At 38.6% G+C, this 24,015-nt stretch overlaps 1 protein-coding gene across 1 annotated transcript in view; it reads right to left on the bottom strand.

The window, feature by feature from the left end:
• The window catches only part of NCKAP5 (NCK associated protein 5), a 352,741-nt gene that overhangs the window by 81,555 nt on the left and 247,171 nt on the right, over window positions 1-24,015 (bottom strand). The window contains exons 8-10 of the mRNA XM_058840560.1: window positions 13,453-13,521; window positions 6,974-7,012; window positions 1,582-1,701 (exon numbers count right to left, since the gene is read on the bottom strand). Coding sequence (XP_058696543.1) covers window positions 1,582-1,701; window positions 6,974-7,012; window positions 13,453-13,521 — 228 coding nt within the window. The remainder of the gene's footprint in view (window positions 1-1,581; window positions 1,702-6,973; window positions 7,013-13,452; window positions 13,522-24,015) is intronic.

Here is a 24,015-nt window from a genome sequence, read left to right as displayed (position 1 = left end):
TCCTGCCAAACTGTGTGAGAACAATGATGTAAAATGGTTCGAATCCCTCAGGAAAACGTGTTAGATCATTTGGTTCTTTCTTCCACCTGGTGCAGGTTCATCTCTTTCAAATTTTTTTCAGAGCTGCTGCACAATCCAGTTTCAAGGATCTCAAGTCAAAGTGTTGATCCCACTTTTCAGATGTTATCTAGCTTCTGTAGCATTCCCAGAATAACCTGGTTTTATTGTTGCCACACAAGGAATTGGGAATAGGAACTGCATCTGTAATAATGAATGGGCAGCATGTGACTTCTATGCAATCCAACCCCAAGGTGACATCAGCTGGAGTCAGACACTTTGGAAACAGGAAAAAGAAAATAAAAGCTACCCCAAACCAGGAAGAAGGATCAGTTGATGAGACTGTCAAAAGCAGAAGCGAGCAATGAAGATCCACGCTGTGGTGGATGTGTCAAAACTGTGAATGGATAATGATAAATCAGTCCTCTGTACAGGGGTCTCTGAAGGATGAAATGGGAAAGGAAGCAGGGGACAAGGGACAAGAAACCAGAAGAAAGAAGGTCCTGACCTACAAATCAACACAAAATCAAGAAACAGAACAAGAACCTGAGGACAACTCAAGAACACAGATCCTTGTGATGGTGACCTGGCACCACCCTGCCTGTGCTTTAGAGCTCCTCAGTAAGTACAGCTATTTGCCCTCAGCCTGGAGATTCCCTTGCCTTTAACAGCAGCTGTGAGCAGACCATGTTCCTGCAGAAAAACCAGCCCACCCTGAGGAGAGTCAGCAGCCCTCAGCTGTTGGACAACAGCTGGGCCAAATTTTCCTCTGAGTTACAGATGGAGAGCAGCAAGAGTTTAAGATACACATTTAATATCAGCTATGCAGCTGACAAAGTTCTAATTAATCCTCATTTGCTGTTCTCCTAGCTCATGGTCAGATTTGTTGGAACTTCTGCACAGCAGCTCTACAAAAGGATGACAAAGCAATGGGTTCATTCACAATAAAAGACGTTGCCAAATGAAGAAGGATACTGAAACATCTCTTGGTATTCCAGAATGGCAAATGAGTGAGACGTGGATCAATTGGCTTCTCAGCTATATCCTCCCATAAAACATTGGTGAAAAAAAACCCACTCTAAGCCTGTGAAGATGTACTTAAACCCTTGCAAGTAAGCTGAAACCAGGACAGTATCACATATGGCAAAAGTTAAATAAATGGGCTGTCTTCTCACAGGAAATTACACTGTTCACCATCAAGCAGGATGTTAAGGAATACGAGCTTCTCCCCTGCAGAGGGATAATGAACCCATATCATTCCATTTATCATAGCAAAGAATGTCCTAAAAGAGTAAGTTACTCTGCAGGTATGCTCCTCTCTCCAGATTTGCACACAATATCAGAGCTCACTGCTGCACATTTTCAGTTTCAATGGGATCAGAGGACAGATAACAGATATTTTCTAATATATTAAATCTATCAACTGCCATTTTCCACTTACTGACATAGCCTTGAAAAGAAGTATTTTATAATTTTAAGAAATATAAAGCTCATGACTTGCTTCCTGCAAAGGCTGTTTCCTACCTGAAGGAGGAGGTCAGAAGCTGGTTTGACTTTCTGCTGGAAAAGCACACTTAAAGTTCGGTTCTGTTGTTCCAAATCAAAAACTCTCATTTTCAGCTTTATACATTCCTCCCTCAGACCCTGCAGCATGAGAGAAAACAGTAAGATTAGAAAGCAGGTAACAGAAACACGTAAAAAGCTCTAATGTCAGATACCAAAAACTAAACACACAACTTTTAAAGTAGTATAAATTGGAAAAATGTGCTACTTCATTTTCTCTGCTTGTTTGATCATCCATTATAACATTAAAGAAAATCTTGTCATGACAAACAGTAACTACCTGGCATCTCCTTTCAGAGTTTCTTGTTAGCATAAAAATGACTTTGCTAGCAATGTGTTCCATTTGGCAGCTGACAAAAAGCATAAAGCAGCAATTAATATATGAATATTGTAATAAGCAGGAACTAAGTAAAATGCATAAGCTATACCAAACCAGGCAGAAGTTGAAAGTGGCACTTTTTGCCTTCAAGGTACTTCAAGATCTGAAGTCTGATCCCTCCCTTGCTTTTTCTGGAACAACCAAGTCAGCACTGCTGTGCCTGATGTGGATGGGCTGCGTCTTCCCTGACATGCCAGGATGTGCCCAGGTGGACAAGAAGGCCAGTGGCATCCTGGATTAATGAAAATACAGCAGGACCAGGGCAGTGATCTTCCCTCTGTACTGGGCACTGGGCTGGAGTGAGTGCAGAGAAGGGCAGTGGAGCTGGGGATGGGTCTGGGGCACAATTCTGATGAGGAGCAGCCAAGGGAGCTGGGGGTGTTTAGCCTGGGAGAAAAAAAGAGGCTCCTTTCACTCTCTACAGCTCCCTCAAAGGATGTTCTAGCCAGATGGGGGCTGGTCTCTTCTCCCAAGCAGCAACTGATAGGACAAGAGGAAATGGCCTCTGGAATAGCCTCCAGGAGACCTTCAGGTTGCATATTAGGAAAAATTTCTTATTGAAAAAGTTCTCAGGCATTGGAACAGGTGGTGGAGTCATCACCCCTGGAGGAATTTAAAAGCTGTGTGGATGTGGCTCTTGGGGACATTGTTTGGTGGGCACTGGGTTAATGGTTGGACTCGATGGGTCCTTTCCAATACAAGCAATTCTATGATTCTATGAAAAAGATGTAAAATTGGCCATTAGAAGCAGAGGTGGAGTGTAAAACCAGTCAAGCCAACAATGTCTTTCAGACACAGGTAATTATCTATCTATCTATCTATCTATCTATCTATCTATCTATCTATCTATCTATCTATCTATTATCTATCTATCTATCTATCTATCTATCTATCTATCTATCTATCTATCTATCTATCTATCTATTATCTATCTATCTATCTATCTATCTATCTATCTATCTATCTATCTATCTATCTATCTTCAGTGTAAAATCTGCTTTTCCTGGTCACCTGAAGGAACACAGGATTCTGTCAGAGGATTTTGGAGACAGTGCAGAATCTGACACTGAGCTTTTCAGCATAATTTGTGCAGCAGCCCAAATCATTTAAGAGAGCTTCACAAACCAGGAAAGTTAAGGTAAAGGTTACATGTAAAAATAATAAGCTGCAGCCATATTTTGGTTGGCTTGTTTGTTTTTTTATTTTAAATCTCCAAAATACTTACCCTTATTTAATTTTAGGACATTTGCTGCCCTGTGGTATTGCCTAGCTCATATTAGTTTCCACCATATGAAGGTGGAGAAGCAGGTCTCAGCACCCCCAAATGCTGTCCTGTCAATACCATTAACAACATGATGACCTGGCTTGATGAGAAAACAACTCAAGAGGAGGAAACTCTAGTCAGATGTAACTTAACTTCTTGCCTACAGTTGCTCTAACCTCTGCTGTAACCAGCACTGAGGTTATAAGAGGTGAACACACAATAAAATATGTTCATCTTGAGACTCCCAGAAAACTGTAAACATCTTTTTATGCATATGTATCAGATTTTATGAATACTGGATGAATGAAGATATTTTCTCCTGGTGGTTTTATAGCATTTGTTTTAGGTGGCTGTCAAGTGGCTGTTCAGTTGAAATTGCAAGAGCCTTCCAACACGATCTTCAAAAAATCTTGAGGCTGATGATTTGTAAATTCTAAATGATTTCTAAAGCCATGAAGCTTTGTTTCCTGTCAGTGAGGCCTCTTATCCCTGGTCTTGCACAAGGCAATCTCTATTAGGAATAGAGATTGCAAGCATCAAGACCCATCATTATCTGTCTTTCACAAATCAGAGAATTTAAAACTGAGCCTTGGCTGTTACAACAGCACTTAACATTTCAAGACTACTAAGGGCACTGAACAGGAAAAATGATTCACAGAAACTAACGGTGTAGAAAAAAATTAAATCTTAGCAAGACCTCTGCCCAAAAGCTTCCTATCTCACAGCTTTAAAACCATAAGATTTATGTTTCAAACTTTAGAATTTCTGTAAAAAAGTGAAATATAAGATAGTAGATTACCCACCCAGATGCTATAAACCCTGCCAGTGGTAATGCCACACATAGCCCAGAGGAGAAATGAGGTACATAAATGTAGCAGTATTCTGGCAAAATAAAGTCTGAGTTTAGAAACTTGAAGTCCTAAAATTACCAATTAATACAACTATCAAATGTCTGAAGCATATAATTCCTCCCCTGTGGGCAAAACAACTAACTATTAAGGTAGCAATCTCTCAAATATTTAAAGTACTCCTAGGGTTTCAGTATAGTGAGCATCTCTGATGTCTGAGCATCTCTGTAGTCTTGCTTTATCTCTTCAGTGTGAACAAGACTCACTCTTCTCCAAAATGGGATCCAATGCCTTCTGTAGAGGTTCCAGAAAAACACTGCTCTCCCTCTGAACATGCTTCTTTTCTGCTTTAATTAACACTTAATTCACTTATTTTTATTTAATTGATGAAAATGGAGAAATAGTTTTCATACAGAACCCAGAGTAAAAAGAGTAATCTCCTGAATGGACTCCTATGGGGGAGATTACAATGCAAGAAGTAGATACACAGGGCACAAAATTATTTAATTAAATGGTTTAGCTCCATTTTCAAACTGCTGATCCAGGTCTTACATGGAAAAGAAAAATTTTAAAAATCCAGTTCTCAGCAGTCCAATCAGCTCATGTTATATGAGAAGTCTTTGGGTGGAAGGAGAAAGAATGGATGTTTTCAGTATTATAGCATACAGGTTTGCCTCAGTTAATTTTGTTGGATGTCTGACTTCTTAAATTTCCTAGAGGCCAAATTTTCTATTAGTAAGTGGTAGAAAATCCATAGAATTTTGCTACATAAAATTGTGGAATTATTCTGCGTGGCTAACTCAGCACAAATTCAATTTAATGTAGTTTCTCCAGTCACATCAAGAAAAAGTCTTTCATGTTAGAGAAATTCTATATGTATTGTAACAAATTACATACTTGAAAAGTGAACGTTTAAGACTGTAATTCCATTTCAAGGATTCAGTGACATTGATAAATCACTCAAGCTTTGCTCACTCAATTTGTGTCACCAGAATCTCTCAGTGGGATCACAATCTTTCCACATCCCAGCAAGTACACAGCGCTTTACTCGTTACATTACAGCATGCACTTAATTTAAGTGAAAATTAGTCCTTGAGGGATGATTTCAAATTCACAGCAAAGCCCACGCAGTGTGTGCTACTGTACAAAATCACTCTTCTCCCTTTTGTGAAAGCTCTCAGCTTTTCTTCCAGCCTTGCTCTGCTCCAGAGGGGTGTTATCTCTCTGTGGCATGACTGACTCTGTCTCACTGCTCAGCTGTGTGACGGTAGATTTATCTGTTTACCAGCTACTATTTGGGTTCTGATATCTACCCTTCTGGGACTGGTGTGAGGAGTGCAATTTCCTCTCTATTGTACACTATTGTGTTCCTGTCTTTTCTCATAAAAGGACTTATATGAACGGTGTCAGGAGCACTATAACAGTTAATATTCATTAGCATTTGGAAAAGTACCCTCTTTCCCCTTTCTATGGATATTAAATTAGCTGTTATTACTCAGTAATAGGTAAGCAGCTGTTAAATCCCATCAACCCTAAATAAATCACTTTATTAAATGTATTCGGATCCGGTTTTATTGTATCCTTAGGAACTCCTTGGTTCCTATGGGTTTGGAAGGATTAATTACTGAGGAAGTATGAAGTCATCAAAATGTCTTTGCAAAGGAAATCAGGAAGCTCCTCTTTCCATTTGGGAAACAATCAAAATATTCCCAAACTGGAGATTAATATATTGAGATTAACCCTCTGGTGAGTATTTCACCATATATGGTTTTATAATTCAAAATGTGTGTGAGGCTTTCGTGTATATTAAAATGAGAAAATTCCTCAATTTCCATTTAAACTGTATTGAAACACTTTTTTGGGACTGTTTTAGAAAATACTTCAAGATATATTTCCAGCAGGTGTCACAGGAACAGCTCTGATGATGCACAGACCCTACTCCTACGTGTAAACAGAAACACAGCACAGACAGCAAACCTCCCTGGATGTCATGGCTCACACAAATCACCTCTGAGCTGCAGCACTTCCAACTGCTGGAAGGCAGCATCCCTCTTCCAGAGTAAAAACCTTTGTTGTGCATCTAAAAATCATGGGAGGAGCAATGATACTTTCAATGCTGCCTGTCCCCTCTTTCTGCCCCCACTCTTCCCTTTGCAGGGAGTGTTCTGGGTGATGATGTCCTGCTGGGCAGAATGATATCCATAAAGGGAGCCCTTGGAGCCAGTCCTCAAAAACTATTTGCATCTAAAATACTTTTCTGCATGTGGCAAGAGTTTTTTTGATTGTTTTAACTTGGTGTTTCTTGCTGCATTTTAAGAACATTATTACTTGTCCTGTCATTGAGTGTAGACAAAACAGTTTATATTCTTCTTTGCACTATCTGCTTTAAAAGACTACATTTATGTCTCTTTCCGAATCATCTTTTAAAAACTAAATGATCCAAAGCATTTTAATAATGCCACATCCATCAAGTGGTCTAGACCTCACAAAGGATCATTCCATGAATATTGAAATGCTCATAGCTTATTGTTATAGAACTTTATCTTTTGTTTGCCTTTCCCTCTTTCCTCCCCCTGACAAAAGGAAATCATGGAATCGTGTTTAACTCAAAGACCACTTCAGAAAACCAGAACTTTAGACATGACTTGATGTAGAAGAGATGCAGAAGCCACAGTGAATCTTTTTATTGTGCCAGGTTTGCAATTATCCTACAAGTATTTTTCCTGCTCAGTACTTCCCTTGCTTACTGAATGTGTGAACACAATTTAAAAATGGATATTATTTAAGAATATATATATATCTTCAAACAAACAATATCTGCAAGCTATAAGTTACACTGAAAATATCCAAATCACAACTTACCTTTTGAGTAAGTAGAGCCTGAACAACCTGATTAGCTACCTGAAAGAAAAAAAGTAAACAAATTTATATATCTTATCACATGTGTGTATGCAATACCTTTTTTTTGTGGCCTGTCCTGGTTTCAGCTAGGGTAGGGTTAATTTCCTCTCAGTAGCTGTCACAGTGCTGTGCTTTGGATTCAGAATGAGAATGATGCTGGTAACACACTGATGATTTGGTTTTTTGCTAAGTTGTGTTTATCCTAAATCAAGGACCTTTTTTAATCTTGTCTCTTGCTCTGCCAGTGAGGATGGTCACGAAGGAAACCAGGAGGGAGCATTGCTGGGACAGGTGACCTGAACAGGCCAAAGGAAATTCATGTGTCATTCCAAAGGGAATGATGTGTGATATAAACTGGGGGAGTTGCCAGGAAGGAAACCTCTTATCTCAACATACAAGTTTTGTGCTAATTCTTCACTCCATTCTGTTGAATTTGAGCAAGTGGCTGTGTGGTGTTTCATTTCCATCTGGGCTTAAAACCACGACAGTCGTTTTTTTTTGGCACCCAGTGTGGGGCCCAAAAGGTTAAGGACAGATCTGACCAGAATGAGTTAAAAGATTGTTATAAACATTCATTGTATTGGTTTCACAGTTGCCAGTGGCTTTACACTCCCCTTTCCCTCTACAGCCACCACCATTTCTAGTGTTCTCTTTATTTACTGTTTTTTCAATCAGATAATACCAGTAAGAAAACATGAAAATCACATCAACTGTTTCTGTGCTAGTCCTCATTATAAGCATATCATAAATACCAATTTCAGTGTGACATGAGGGGCATTTGGTTAACTTCTGTCATCTCTTCTTTGCAGTAAATTCAGCTTTCACAGTTCTATATGTGGTTGGTGTGCACCAGCATGGACTGTCTACATTCACTAGAGCAGATTTTTACCAGCCAAGGATGGAGGCCTGAATGTTTTCATGAAGTTTAATTGTTTCTTGATTAAATATTGACAAAATGGTACATCTATCATGACAAGCAGAAACCATAAGGTGACACAGAAAATTAAAGTACCTACTGTCATCGAAATGTGGTTGGAAGGCATTCACCCTACATGGCATAATTGACTTGAATGAGATTACACACCATTGATTTGCAGAACTATATATTCAACAGGGAATTTTTGAAGTTATTTATTTTATACTTCCTTTCTAATTTATATTTACCAGCAAGGATAGGAGCAGTGAGGTGAAAGAAGGAGAGAAAGACAGACTGAGGTAAGATTTTCTGTTGATGCTGTCTAACTTGAAGGTTCAACACCATATATGCACATATCACACAATGTGATGATTTATTGTTTTGCTCCTGCATTTAGGCAGAGCAAGTAGAGAAAAGTCTCTCTTAGATAAAAGAGATTTTTGATTTGGTTTTGGTTTACAGAAATGACAGTAAAATTTATGCAGGTATCACTAAACTGCATTGATTATTGTTACTCTTGGCAAATTAAATAAAAGCCCCCACCACCACTGATGCAAACTCAGTTGGGAGCAAAGCTGGGAGCTAATTCACTTCTGTAAATAATTTACTTCTGCTAGATACAAAAGCTACACTTGATTCATACTCATAAAATTGCCTAGTAACAAATATATTTTCCAAACTGGCCCCTAACTTCAGGCAGCCTGTGAAACAGCGCTCCAAAAGAATAGCTCTATACATGATTTAACAGAAGACACAGACTAATATTAGAACAGCAATAACCAGCAGAGGTAAACATGCTAGGGTTTTGAAAGCCCATGTGCCTTGCCCTGCAGGCTCTCGGGCTCTCCATCCCTTCTGTTCCTTCTGGCAGGTGCTTTAAGGTCTGTTTGCTCTGCCTGAAAATTGAACAAACCATAGCGAATACATTATTTCTTTACTTTCTGACACGGAGTTACTTTACCAAGGAAGAACTAAAAGGCTCTTTGAAGTGTGCACTAGTCACTCACAACAGCATAGCCTACAAAATGACTCCTACAGTTTTACATATTGTACAGAGGAGCGTAAATGGCATAATATTCCAAACGGGAAAAAACCTGAACCTGCTGATGCATATATGACAAATTTTCCAGCTTTTGAGTGAAGATAGGTATCTAAATGGAAGTACCTGCCAGTGATTCATAGCTCCCATGGAACTCAATAAGAAAGATATGTAACCAGGTTCTTTAGAGAAATGTGGCTATTTTTTTATATTATCCAGCAACTTGGCAAAACTGCGTTGTTATTACCATTCAAGATTTTCAGGTCTGTATTTTTGGTATTCAGCAGGAACAGAGGTGGGAAGCCTTCAGTGAAATGTTCTGCAGTTACTAAAATTAATTTAGCACTCAATAAGTGGAATCATAGCCAAATGTTTGCATTTCAAATGAGGTTGCCATTCTACTCCTACAGCATATGGAAATAAGCTGCTAAACTCAACAATCTACTTCATTTTAACTTACAGGTATCAGGAGACACCATGGATGTGAATGAACAACATGAACCAGGTCCACAAAACTGATAGTCACAACCACCAAAAACTGTGGAAACTGAGATCATTGAAGGTAGAGGAATTGACTTTTGAGATGCAGAAAATGTGAAAATGTGAAGTTCCCAATTATATGAGGCGTAACTGTGGCTCAATCCCAGTAAAAGCAGGCTGTAAAATGACTTGACCTGTGATAACTGCAGTTAATCAAGGTGAAACAAGGAACAGAAGAGAGCTGGCTGGTTCCTTGGACTGCTGTTCTGCAGACAGTGACACTCCTTGCTTTCACACTGCCTGCCTTTCCTTGAACCCAATAGCCAAGATCTTTAGGTGATGTTTCCTTTCTGGATTGCAATAAAAGAGATAAAAGATCCAGCTTCTCTTTTTCCTTATGCAATTATGTTTACAAATATATGTCATAAAGTGGTCTTAACAGAAAAGGTATAAAAGAATGAATCAAAGCAAAGAGACCCTAATGCAACATCTGTTACGCCTTTTACAAGTACTAAGATTTTACACAGCTGCCTTTAGTGTATGATTCCATATGCACAAAGACATTTCAAGAGTTCTAAAATAAAAGATTGATCTTTTATTCAAATCTTAAAAACAGGATGTCTTTTTTTGAGATAACTCTGCGTTTTTGATTAGTTAATTCTTAAAACATCAGCAAAAATATGAACTACCCCGAGTTGTGTAATTTCCTGCATGTGAATTTGGTGAAGCTCTGACAGAATCTCAGTTGGCACAGTGATGTGAATAACCATGACATTGCCACCTACCACTAAACTGACAGCTGCATTCCACAATAGGAAACTGGGATTAAGCATGTTAACCTCAAAGCCCAAAGGTACAGGAAGACAATCCTGGGTTTTGCATTAAATTTTTCCACAATGGAAAGATACATTTATGGAGTATGTCTGAAATTAAATAAACTCTTTTCTTATTTATAAAGTACTGGAACATTTCAATGACACTTTTTTCCAAATACTATTCCAAGTTTTTTACATTTACACTTCAGAGGTGAACAATTATTTTAAAATCAGTGCATAATAGTTAAAATTCATAAAGGACTCTGCTCAGCTTGACTCGTATGCTTTTCAGATTTAATCTCTCTGAACATTTGAGTTTCATTGAATTTTACCATGAAAATGATTACAGAGCATGCATTTTTATGTCACAGTTGCAGGCATTTATACAATATTAAATGTAGGGCATCATATGAATGAAAAGTATTATGTAAAATAACTGATTTAAAAAAAAAAAAAAGAGAGAAAATAATGGCAAGCATAGCTTTAAAAACTCAACTCTGGTATCTCCTTGCTACAGACAGGCAGAAAAATCACAGTGGCTATTTTTACTTCCTTCATATTCAGCTTAATGGCCACCAACACCTGAGCAGAGAGCACACTGTGCATAGCAAGTGTCCTTATCACTCCTCTGTGACCCTGTGGGACCACACAGGTGACATTGCCAGGGTGGCCAGGTTAAATGGTGCTTGAGTGCCCTGAGCAGAGCTCTGTGCCCAGGGGAGAGAAGCTGCAGTCTGAGGTTGCTGAGTGATGAGTGGAAGATGGCAGCATTCTCTCAGTAGTTATCAAATGATGCTCCCAGCCTGCATTTCCTCAAGGGCCTGTGGAGCCTCCCAAGATGTGACAGCCAGAAGGGCCAGGTGGCAGCTGGGGAGGGAAGCACTCCTTGTGCAGCAGCCCAGGAGAAGCTCATTGCACTCACAGCTAATTTGACTACAGAGGCAAAATTTAAAAATTAAAATCGCGGCTGTAGTAGGCACTCACATGTTTCAGTGGCAGCTTCAGCTGTCTCAGGTTTGGGTGTGATCACAGCCCTGTGTTCCCAGGAACAGCTCTGTTCCTCACTCCAAACCTGCCAGCTGCCCCTGAGGCAAAGTGGGGCTGCAGCACAGACACAGACATGGCTGTTCCTGAAATACAGCTGCTCCTAAAATCACTGAACAGCTTCTGAGAGCCAGACTAGGGAAAGGCTGAAGAAATCTTCACTTTCAAGAAGAGGGGCTGGTGTTAGATGAGTTATGAACAGAGCAACCAAAGCCCTTAAGAAAAGAAATTTTCCAGGAGATATTTACAAATATTTTAAATTTTTTAAAAAAATCTTTATGGAAAACATTTTATTTGCATAAGATCTCCAGTAACAATCCCTGTCTGAAAAGGACTTTTTGGTTATTAACTAATTAAATTTCTGTCTCATCTCCTATTCTCCATAGTGTCACTATAAAGAAAGAGGGTGAGAATGTGTGATTTCCTGTGCTGCTCCACCAAAGGAATTGCTCAGGTGGATGCTGACCAGGGACTCCTGCAGAATTTGCAACTATTAAATGTGGTTTTCTTGCCTCAGCCACTGGCAACAACTCTTTCACCCCAGAGACCAGAAGGCATTAGATCCAAGCTTGTGTCAGCTGAAACAATGCTGGTTACAGTGCCTCTGCCAAAGCATTGTGAAACACACAAAAAGGAATGAGATAAACAAAAAATAAAACAAACAAGCCCAAACCCACAGGTGGTGAAAAGCACTTTTTCCTGAAAAAGTTGACAAAGTGAGAGAAGGTGGATACAGCTGTGATAATACAGAAGAACTGAAAACAGCCAACATAATGTTGAAGATAGTAAAGTTCAGAGCATAGTTTGATTTAATTATATGATCTTTAAACTGAAACAGTGTGTGAAAAACAATTTTGGGTCAGAAATCCATCATGTTACTGCAAACAGAATAAAAGCATGTTTTCTGTCCTTATAATCTGCATGGAGTGTTTTGCTGAAAGGGACAGTTACAGTGCTTCACTCATTTCCAAAACTAATTATGTAAGCAGATTTTTTCCTAGACAATCACAAAATAGTTTTAAGTCAGGCTCTGTAATTTAAACAGAAATTAGCAATTATATGGTAATTTCATCCTTATCACCAAGATAGCCATGCATGGCTCAAGTGTGCACTGAAAGAGTGACTCAGGCCACTGCAGACAAAGGCTCTGCTCATACCCCAGAGCCAAAGGACAGGCAGATCATGACCCAGTGGGAAGGTGTATCTGTAAATTCCCTGACCAAAATATGTCATAGCGGCAAAAGAGAGGATTTGCTGATGAAAATACACACTAAACTGGAGGTTTCTTATACTATGAGCTGTATTGCTCATGCTTCTAACACTTCAGGAAATGCTGACTAAAAATTCCAAAAGCTGGTGTGAAGACTGCAATTGTCATCTGCCCTGGCTGGTTTGCCTGCTCAAAAACTCTTTTCTCCAAGGTACAGCTGGGGCTCTTCCTGTTCTGTTTGCATATCAGCTAATTACTTATGCCATGACACATCCTTATTGTGGGATGGGAAATGATTTCTAGCAAGCAACTCTTGGAGCCACTGAGAGCTTTAAAACTGCTTTAAACTCTGAGGCAGGTTAAAGAGCCTTATTGGGAGGAGCAATGAGCATCAGTGCATGTGCAGAAAGCTCCATGCAACAGGAGACAGCAGACACTTCTGCAATGTAGGCACTGCTGGAGTGCTCAGGCAGGAAGGGAGGGGTGGATTATATTCTAGCTGTAACTTGAAGCTCTGATCTAACTAGAAAAAAAAAAAACCAGCATTAAATCTGAGAGATGCAGTTCCAGGGTTATGGAATGTATTACCTGGGAAAGCTGAGGGATTTTTGGTGGGAGAAGCCACTGCCACACGTGTTCCACTGTACAGAGGAGGAGTGCACAATTATCATCTCCTCCTCCCCTGAAAGCAATGAAAGCAAGGCAGCTCTATGTATTGGACACAGGGATATCAACTTTTCAGCAGTCAAAACAGGATTTATGGCAGGGGTCACAGAGAACAACACCTTTGACTGCCAGACACGTGTTCTTGAAATTAATTAGAATGAGGTAATACAAAAATTGAGGAACTATGTCAACCTTCTAAGAGAGAGAGAGATTAATTTGTATTAATTTAATTATAGTAGCAGGTAAGATCAACCTTTTTATCTACCTTACCTCATCGAGACATCTTTCATACTGTTCTCTCTGATTTTCATTTTCCAGAGCCAGCGCTGAATTCTCTGCCTACAGTAAAATGGAATAAATAAATAAATATGTAAATTTAGCAAAGGATATCTTTCACCACCTGACAATTCATAAAAATCCCCAGGGGGCTTGCCTACTGTACTTCTTCCAGATCCAGAATAAAACACACTGAACAATTTATTTTGCTGCAGGTTGGTGCTTTGAGTAAAACCAGAAGTGACATTCATTTATGAGATTATTCACACCCTGCATTACAATTTGGAACAATATCATAGCAGATATTCCACGTATGTCCACCATCTCACCTTGTCAGGTGCAATAGAGTTGGCAATGAAACACTATAAAAGATATTGACATATCCTCTCTCTTTTCTGTTTGGAGGGAGCCTGCTACCTGAGAACCACTTGGACACAGAGGCAGCTGCTATCACAGGGAAACAAAAACCAGCATTATGTAAACTTTTCACTGTGGCAGCCCCTCTCAAGCCTGGCTTCTTCAGTGGGGAACCCCACATGCACAGGTCACTCTACAGCTAATTGGTGAATTATTACATCCTTTAACTGACCCTGATAAATGTAATAGTCCTTACTTACAAAACAGTTTGATTATTTCAAGAGTTAGAGGCATTTTGCTACCTCTAAATGCAGTCTTGAAGTCAGACTTTTTTCTCCCACATATGAAATTTTAAATATGATAAAATTTCCTGTGCAATAGGGCCTTTCATCTGTCTTTAGTTTTCATTACGCTCACATTTCTGCATAGTGAAAACTTAAAAATAGCACAATCTGGTAAGTAAATCACAGTAAAGTATTTTTCTCTATATATCTGTATTGACTTCAGGAATTCTTACAGTATGGGAAAAGGAAAATCTCTAAAGTGTGATGTAGTTTCATCAGAGCAAGTTTCAACTAGTCTTCTCTTAAAGACTGAGAAATTAAAACAACACATATAAAAATCTGTGAGTTAAAACTGGCTCTAAAAATCTCTCTGCCTCCCATGCATAACTTCCCATCACATAACCATAACACCAAAATCAATACATTCCCATAATTACAACTATTATGCAATTTACAGTACTTGCATTACTTTAACCTTGTGTTAACCTATAAAACTTAAATAAGTGCTGTTTCAAAGGGACTGTGGTTACACAAAACAACAGTGATAAATACAGTTACCATTTGTAGTTCTAGAGGAAAACTAATGAAATGTACTGCATGGAATGACTCCGTGAAAGATGCACTGTTACCTCTTGTTAAAAAAAAGCAATGAATCAACAAAATAAGATTCCCAAAGTCTATTAAATTGATTCATTAATAAAAATTTCAAATTCAGCTGAATCATAAAAGTAAGGCTATGAAGCAAAAGCAAATGTACACTATTATCCAGCATCTTGAAAGAGATTGAGGAGTAAAAGTGTGCTAAGAAACAAGGGCATATAGAGTTTACTTATTTAAAAGTCTAAATAAGCAAGTGTACAGAATCTGTGCTTTATCTCCAGGGTACAATTAAAGCCAGCAAAGGTGGTAAAATGTTCTGCATCATATTTTCACAATGTCACCTATGAATGGGTTCAACATATGGCTATAAAAAGTCTATGGGTGATCCTGCAGAGAGCACTGTGAGATGAGGCAGCAAAAAGTAGCAGATGCAAAAGTAGCAAAGAAGAAGAAGCTGCAAAAGCAAAAGAAGCAATAAGAAATCAGAAGCTGGAGGGCAAATAGTCCTCCAGACTGAAGAGACCATAGTTTGTTTTTAGACATATTCTTGCAGATTGATTGATAAAATAAAGAGATGTTCATTACATAAAAATATTCCTGAGTCAAAGATTTTCAGACATTTTCTCTATGAACATCCCCCTAAAATGCCATCCAAAAGAAATTCTTACTGTTTTGAAGCAATCATTAAAGGCTTAGTCTGCACAGACTTCCACTCACACACATTGATATACTTATGGATTTTGGTTTTAATTTTCATTTTTATTAACATAAAAATACATAGTATGATTTTATCCTAAAATAGTTTGGGCTGGCTGCTTACACACAGAAATGTGTAAAAGAACTACAGCACACACTTGTAATATATGAAATATACAGAGAGCTCCCCATGCTTCTCTGACTCCATGTTTTGGAATGCTGTAAAATGGAATGCTAAATCATCCTGGATCTATTCACTGAACCTCTGATTTCAGCAAGCTATTCCATTACAGACAGGCTACTAAAATTAGGAAATCTCAACCTGACAGCATTATAAATAAATGTTACATTTCAGCTCTTATCAATCCACAGTGGAAACATCTGTATAATAAAACCTATTCTTACACTGCTGGCTTTAAAATTGTAGTGAAAGGATATAACACAGTCAGTGCTAGCTTGACTTTTGTGCTTCTTGATTGCCAAGCAAATCATGCCTATTTATTTGGCATTTTTGTAATGAGGACTAGACTAGAAGGGAACACTTGACTGACTTTGCTTTACAATCTGTGCCAGTTCCTACAACATGGGAAAACCAGTACTTGATATATTAAATCACTCTACAGTGCAACCAAATACTTCATAATAATCATTCCCCTGAAAGTATTCATTTGGAAAATTTGTAATAGCACTTACAGTCTCAAAACCCTGCCTCCTAATCCAAACCTTCATTTATTTAACAGAAATCACTGGGTTTTGATGTTATTGTAAGGCTGCTCAATTTTTGCTCCAAAGGATCTGCCTTCCTCTCATATTGTACATTCTGGGCATCCTCTGCCAGTTAAGCAGAGTACATCTCCTGGAAGGAAACTGCTATTAAATTTCCATCTTTATTTTCAGGCCACTCTTAGAGAAGGCTAAGCTGCAGGAAGAAGCCCCCCTCTCTTCTCACAGCTCGAAGGCTTTTGCACACTTGCAGGCACCCAGGGGCAGTGACAGCTCTGAGCCCAGGGCAGGCACTAATCCCATCCCTGACCTGGCAGGGGACTATGCAGAGAGCTTGCTGAGAACTGAGAACACTTTCTGAGACAGCCACTGATTTCTACAGCGATTCCTAGTTGTAGGCATAGCTGTCCTCTAGGGATTTGTGTATATTTTATGTCCCACATAGAAATGAACAATCATTCTCTGTCCCTCAGCCTTGCTAACACTGAAAGCCTGGCACACACAGAGCTCTCAGTGCCTGCCACCAGCACCTCGGGCACACACACAGCATTTCTTGGGGGGACAGCTGGAAAAGTACAGCAGCATTCAGTCAGCCAAAAGCAACTGTGACATAACTCACCATTAAATGAAACATCAGTACGTGCTGCTTTTGGGTCATTAGGGATTCAAGGATTCTAAAATGCCAAAATAGACATTTCCCCCAGTTCTGATTTGGGAGAAAGTATTTTGCACTAGAGTCTCTCCCAACTTTGGAAAATTTAAAGATGACTTGGATAATGCTAAGCACCCTCCAACTTCCTGAATTAGACACAACGTGTTTCTGAATTGTGAGGTGGAATTTGAAAGGTAAAGCTTCAGACTACTTTAAGAAAACAGGCTGCCTTGAACTGATATCCCTGTTAACATATAGTCATTATGAGGGACTTTGTCAACTGATTTTAATTCCTTCCTCAGGACAAACATAGCTCTGGTACTGATAAAAATTCTTTGAGTCAGCTAATAGCTTTCTCCTGTAGATATTTTTCTCTTGTGGGGCAGCTATTTGCATGGTTTCAAAGTTAATAAAAAGCTACACACCTGATGCAATCCTCTGCACTTTTATAATGACAATGAAATTAATTATAACATTGCATTTTCTACTAAAATGCACGAATAAAAGGGAAGCACGAGTAAAAGAGAATTTATGTACTAGATAGTTTTCCTTAGTCAACCTTTGTCTCGGAGTTGAGACAAAACAAAAGGATGGAAGGGAGAGGAAAGAAGAAAGCAGGGAGTGATATGCATTTTGCACTAAGGGGAGAGGAGATCACAGAACCATGGGCTGGTTTGGACCAAAAAGGACCTTTAAAGATCATCTAGTCATGGGCAGGAGATGAAGGTCTAAAGGTTGTACGTCTAGTTAGCAGCTCAGCATGCTCTGAAGGTATCATCAATAAAGGTCAAGAGGAACAAAGTTATGACAGTGAACTTTAAAATCCCTGACAGAATGCTACCCCACAGTTACCATGTGCTCTCCTTTGTTATTCATATTAAACTGTTTGTCCATTTGTAGAAAGCTGTATCGATTTACACAGACATTCATTTGTCATGCCCAGTGCAGTGTATTAAGAACTGTCCAAGCACTACAAATGTACTCAGCATTTTTTCCCTGCTTTCAGCCTCTGATTTTGTATATTTGAGCTGAATTCTGTACAGCCTCCTACAGCACATGAGAGGTCAAACCCTGTTGTTGGCAAAGTAAGAAGTGATGCCGTTGCATTTTCTCCTTAGGTCCTTGGAGCATTTTTGATAAGCTGCTGCTCTAGGAAGAGTTTACCACTTGAACCACCTCTGTGTCTGTGGTCACAGGGAACTTTTTGCATGTTTCTGGCCCTGATATGCATAAAATTTGTCCTTTGAAAGACTAATCCAAGAAATTGTCAGAGAAAAGTTTACCACCATACTTATGGTGGTCAGAAGAGCTGAAAATTACATTTGTGCTTTTAAATCAATGTAATTGTAGCAACAAAAGCCTTAATTTAATTCCAGCACTATAACAGCATTTCCACTGGCCACTATCCAGAGTCTTTTATATTAGTAAAGACAGCTCTTTGCTAGGAATAAAATGGGAACTGCACCTCAAGGCCACCTGCCAACATTTGGATGTTTCCACCTTGTTCTTTACACTTTTTCCCACAACAGATCAAAGCTTGAGGCAACCACGAAGCATCTCCGTGCTGGTGAGCTCTGCTCTCTGGCCCTACATCCCCAGGACACTGAGACTGGGGAGTGCTACCACCTACTGATGAAATACTCAGTGAATTTAGTGGAATAATACTTAATTAAAGTGGTTTCTTATTCAAATGTCCTAGTCTTAACTTTTTCTTCTGGATCATGGAGATGGGAGAAAAAAAAACCAAAACACCAAAACAAACAAATTAGTGCTATGATGACAGCAAGGCTTCTCACCCTTGATTCAAGACACTTAGCCTTCTCAGTAGCATCATTTTCTGTTTTATTTTTTAATAGCCAGTTATATTTAACCTCACTTAATACATTTGACATATTTTATCTGAAATATTCGGCCAGTTTTTAATTCCCATTCGCTTAAAGCATGGCACAGAAGCAATATATATGTGATGTTAAATAATAAAACACAGAACCATACAAGTGTCAATTAGAATTCTGTCTATAAAATGTGGCCTAAAAAGGCCACATTAGACCTTATTGGGCAGCACTGGTGGGGATTATTCTTGCAATTCTATACTTCAACTACTTTTTTTTTAATTCTTTACCATTACAAAGCTATATTAAATCTCAAAGTCAGTCTATCTCCCAGGACAGGCTCTGCTATAGCTGTGCTCCCCATGGGTTTGTAGACTCAGAGAGAGCAGTACAACCTTCTAATGTATGCTAGAAATCAGAAATTTATACAACATCAGGAAACTAACCACTTAAGGTTACAAAAAGCCCTTGTGTTTAAATGTTTTAACAAAAAGCAGCCCAAGGTCTGTGCAGCTTCTCATGATGCCTCACCAATTATTGATGAGCTGATTAATGTATTTAAACATGAATTTACAGCAGAAATTATATAACACTTTTAAATTTGTGTTGCTTTTATGCTGTCAAAGATCAGAACACAGAACTTGCTCATTTATCTGCAGATTTTTAACAGTTTGCAGGGAAAGACTCCCACCCACAGTCCTGGTTGGGGCTCATAACCACAGAAAGATTTTCCTGTCTGTTGAGCATTTCCCAGTGCACACCAGACAAAACAATGGGTGTCCAACCTAAATGAGGAAGCCTCCCTTTGGAAAGGAGAGTGTAACTAGAATTTAATCCTCCAAATCTACTTACACTGGATAAATGTACAAACTTCAGGAGCCAAATCCAACAAACCGGAACCCAACAAGATTCATACACTGCTGATGAGGCTGTGTTCTAAAAATAACTAAAGCAAACCTCATATTCCTGGGAATTCCTCTCTGAAATACCTTTTTTTTTCCCCCAGAATTTGGGGCTGGAATTTTTCAACTGGTAATATTTGTTTGTTTTGTTTTTTTTTTTCTTTTGGTTAACTCTAAAGTACTTAGGAATGACAAGCCTTTAAAACCTTCAACATTTTCCCTTCTGACACCAGAGAAATGTTTGGAGCTGACATTTTAAGAAGGCTAGGAATAGATCCAGCAAAACAGACTGCATTATAAGCACAGGCTTATCTTCAAGCAAATAATCACCTAGGCTCCTACTAACAGATATATCAATAATAGAGTTGTATGTTTACCTGCATGCAAATTGTGGAAAACAGCAAATTCTACCACTATTTACAGAGATAATAATAGACTCTCAACATTTCCACTGGTAAAGCACTGTCAATGCAGGCCTTTGTACAAATGGGTTAAAATTATGAAGGATGCCTTTTTTTTCCCAAAAAAATTCTTCCAAATGGTCCCATATAAAACATTTTTGGAGCATGAGGAGTAAAAGATCTAAAGAAGCAGAGACAGCCAGCATTCAACTGTATTTTCTAAAGTTAAAGACATGGTCTATATAACACAGGTACACTTGATAAAGCATAGAAGTACAAGCATGGAGAGCCAGATACCCCATCAAGATTGCCATCCCACTCTTTTTTCCCCCCTCTTCTTGTTTTAAGTTATTTTCTTCCCTTATGGAACTTCTCTCCTTAGGAAATGAGAGCATTTCACTCTGACAGACTTACTGCACTTCACCACGTAATATTCACAGGCAGTTATTTCTCTTATCAAAGAAATAAAAATCCCTGGTCCATGAAAAAAGGTCTGAGATCCTGAAATTGTAAGTCAAACTCAGATTCTTACAATTAACACAGACAGATAAAAGCAAGTGGTGAGAACCTGATTAATCTGAAATGGCACTTTGTGTTTAATATCATCTTGTATTGATACACACCTAAGTATCTTTGCACTGAAAACTTATAGGAGCAAATCATATCAGATTTGATCAGTTGCATTTGTTTCAATTTTTCTTGCCAAGGGAAATTCTAACTCTTCGGAATAGCCATTATTTGAAATTAGTAAGGATTAGTTGAAAACCATTGACTACTTGTAAACCCAGCACTGAGGCTCAATAAAAAAACTTAAGGTGCAGTCATTTTCAAAGAAAATACCTGCTTTGCAAGGAAACATTTTGGAGAAGACTTCTATCAATATTAGATATGTCAATTAGAGATGTCAATGTAGAAGTGACATTGAAACCAATTGCTAAATTTTGGCATTGAATCCTTCCGAAATGATACATAAGGCAACAACCTTTTAAAAAAGTTTTTAAAAGGTAGTTTTTTCTTTTTGTTTTAATGTCAGATCTTGAGGAAAACTCATGTATTTTAAGGCAGCTTTACAAGCAATAAGAGAAGCCATTTCAGAATATACTGTAAATGAGTTATCCTTCAAAGCTGGGCAATTTTGACCACGAGCTCACTGACACTGTGACAGTTTTGTACTTGCTGTGATTCCATTATCCACACCTGAGTAGCACACAAAGCTTCAAGGTTCATCTAATGGGGAGGTTGAAAAGAATAGGGCACTTCAGATCTGTGTATGAAAATTAATGTTTGGACCACTTTATCCCAGCAGAAAACACTTCTTATCTTTCCCCTCTTGTCTCTAAGACATTCAGAGAAAATATGGAAATACTACTGGTGATTCTTGGCACTGGGAAGTGGATATGGAAAAGGAAGACCAAGGGACAATTGCCTTTAGAGGTAGAAAACCTTGAAATTAAGTATCAGAAAGACAAGGATTACATAAAGAAGTATATTCAGGTTTTTTTTTTTTTTAATTTTTAGAAATTGTATCTATCAAGAGCAGCTCTTCTCCTCTAAAGTAGCTTTTCTGGTTTTTTTCTAATAACATTGGATTGAAAAAAAAAATATAATTTCACAGGTCAGTGAAAAAAAAATTGCTTTAATGCTGTAACTGGTGCTTCCAGGCTGCTCAGTGCACCTGAACTGAAGGGCTGCTACTAAATTATAGTAAACAGTAAAAATTTGGAGCTCAATTTGGCACCATCTTCAAGGAACACCAACACCAACCTCCTCCCCACTCACCCATCCCACTCCCCCAAGGAAATTACACAACTGAGTTTGCTCATGGGGGCTGAAGATAGAAACAAAATGTTCAGACTTTACTGCCTTTCTGCTTTTTGTCCCCTCATTTAATGTATAACCTACAACACAACTGTATCCCACGCCCAATTATTTTAGATCTCACTGGAAGGTAAAACAACAGATGTTTTGCTCTGACTTCAGGGAAAGGGGATGCTGAATATTTATCAAGAAATATTTTTTCCTAATTATTTATCCTTAGTTCCGTCATTTAGTTCAAACAAATGTAATTATGAAATAAAATTATTTAAACTGACAGTCTGGAAAGCACTGATTCCACACGCTTGAATGTCACATTCACTGGTTGGGTGATGGGAAACTCGTACCAGCTCTCTCCTATGCAAGCTGGAAATTTTTTGTTTTGTTTTTTTTTTCTTTTCCAAAGAAACATGTATGAGTTTTTCTGAAATGGAAAAAATAAAATATACAACTAGTTTCCCACTTTAGAAAATGTCCCTTGAGCTTTTTTAAATTTGAATTCCAAGAAAAAGAATGACTTTTCTTTGTTTTACTATGTAATAGATCTAAAAATTATGTGATAGTGTAATTGATACTGCCACAAAGTATTTTTACACATAATAAAATATAAAATATATCCTCTTCCTCCTCCTATGCTGAATGATTTTACACTGTTCCTTTAAAGACCTCAAGTTAAAAGCTTTCCACCACAATAAGCTATTAATGTCGCCTGTTTCACAGTTCACAACATAAATTTATAACAAGTTTTTCTGTTTTAACTACATGGGAGCACTGAGTTATTCCTGAAGGCGATGTTTCCTGCAATTCCACTCTCTTCATCAGAAGTCACCCATAAGTCAACCTCCCCAGGTATTTCAAAATGAACTTCTCTTGATGGCTTCAGTTATTTCTGTCCCTCCCAGCTAAGGAGCTGTGAAGCCAAGTGGAGCAGGACAGGTATTGCTGCTGTGTTATGGAGAGCATCAAATGCCACAGAACGCACAGAAATTGGTTTGCAGCCACTAGCCAGCTCCTAATAACTGAATCACAGAATTACTGCTCATTTCTTGCTAGCTGAAATGAAACTCTATTTGCAAACATCACCCTGCGTCTCCTGAGAGCTTTGAACATTTTTCTCTTTTGTTCTTACAGGCGTGCAGCAAGAATTGGGCAATGCCCCTTGCTCCACACAGCAACACGTGGCTTCTGCACTGACATTCGTTAAATTGAAAGCTCTGACTCATTTAATTTTAAATCTTTTAGAGTGAATTTGAAGAGTAATTGTATTTGGCCCAGAAGAGCAACAGCCCAGGCCTCAAATTCCGTCTTTTAAAAGATTCAGCTGATTAGAGTTGCTTTTTGTTGTTGTGCTCACTTAGAGAAGATGGGATAAGGATCCCGTGGAAACTGTCTGAGGTGGCAGCATCTGACTGTGATCCTAACTAGTTATAGGAAATGTCTCCTACTGAGCTGGCTGACATCAGGTCCATCCACATTGGCTTTTTGACTTGGATGAGCTGTGGGTGTTCCCATCTCCAGTGATTTTTCTGATCATCACACTGACCAGGCTACAGCTCACATTGTGGCCTTGGATCCAATGGACTGGGTTTCTCTTACAGGAAATGGGAAGAGGAACTCCAGCTGCTGCTGGGCTTCCCTGGAGTCAGAGGGACTCCCCAAAACGTACACAGCACAAGCCTGAGCATCTGCTCCTGTTACACTACTCCCAAGGCAGACACACAGTTATAACAGGATATCTTCCAACATCAATAGGGAAGCCTTAAAAAAGTCAACTGCCAGCACAAAAATGTATCCCACAACACCAAAATAAAAGAGAGGCCTTTTGGGAACGTTTTCCTGCACACAAGAGACATGTGCCAGAGGAATTTTTCTACTTGGATATTTTTATGGCTTTGTACATTGTGAAAACAGAAAATAAAAACCTGTACAGAAATAGATATATTCAAGCCAGCTACATGGAAAGAAAATTCTATTGTAATTATATATTATTAAGTGCCACTGTGTTATATTGAACTCTTAGTCAATTACCAACTTAACCTTGCCCTTCAGCATATAAAATTTGTCACAGATTTTGTTCTTTGTGCTTACATTTGTTGGCAAACTACGTTCTAGGAGGTCCAAGAAATGCCTTAGGCCACAACTTTGGGAGAATGTGGCAGACCAGAAGTTCTTAAAAAAACAAGATTTGGATGAAAATCACAGTCTCATATGGCACATACTTTAGGTCAAAGTTGATGGGATTCAGTGGTGCCCCAGTAAGAAGCTCAGGCGTGAAAATCACAGCAGCAGCAGCAG

This window comes from Poecile atricapillus, chromosome 5, assembly GCF_030490865.1.
Source record: "Poecile atricapillus isolate bPoeAtr1 chromosome 5, bPoeAtr1.hap1, whole genome shotgun sequence".
NCBI classification, from domain to species: domain Eukaryota; kingdom Metazoa; phylum Chordata; class Aves; order Passeriformes; family Paridae; genus Poecile; species Poecile atricapillus.
This window is presented reverse-complemented; position numbering and strand designations above follow the sequence as displayed.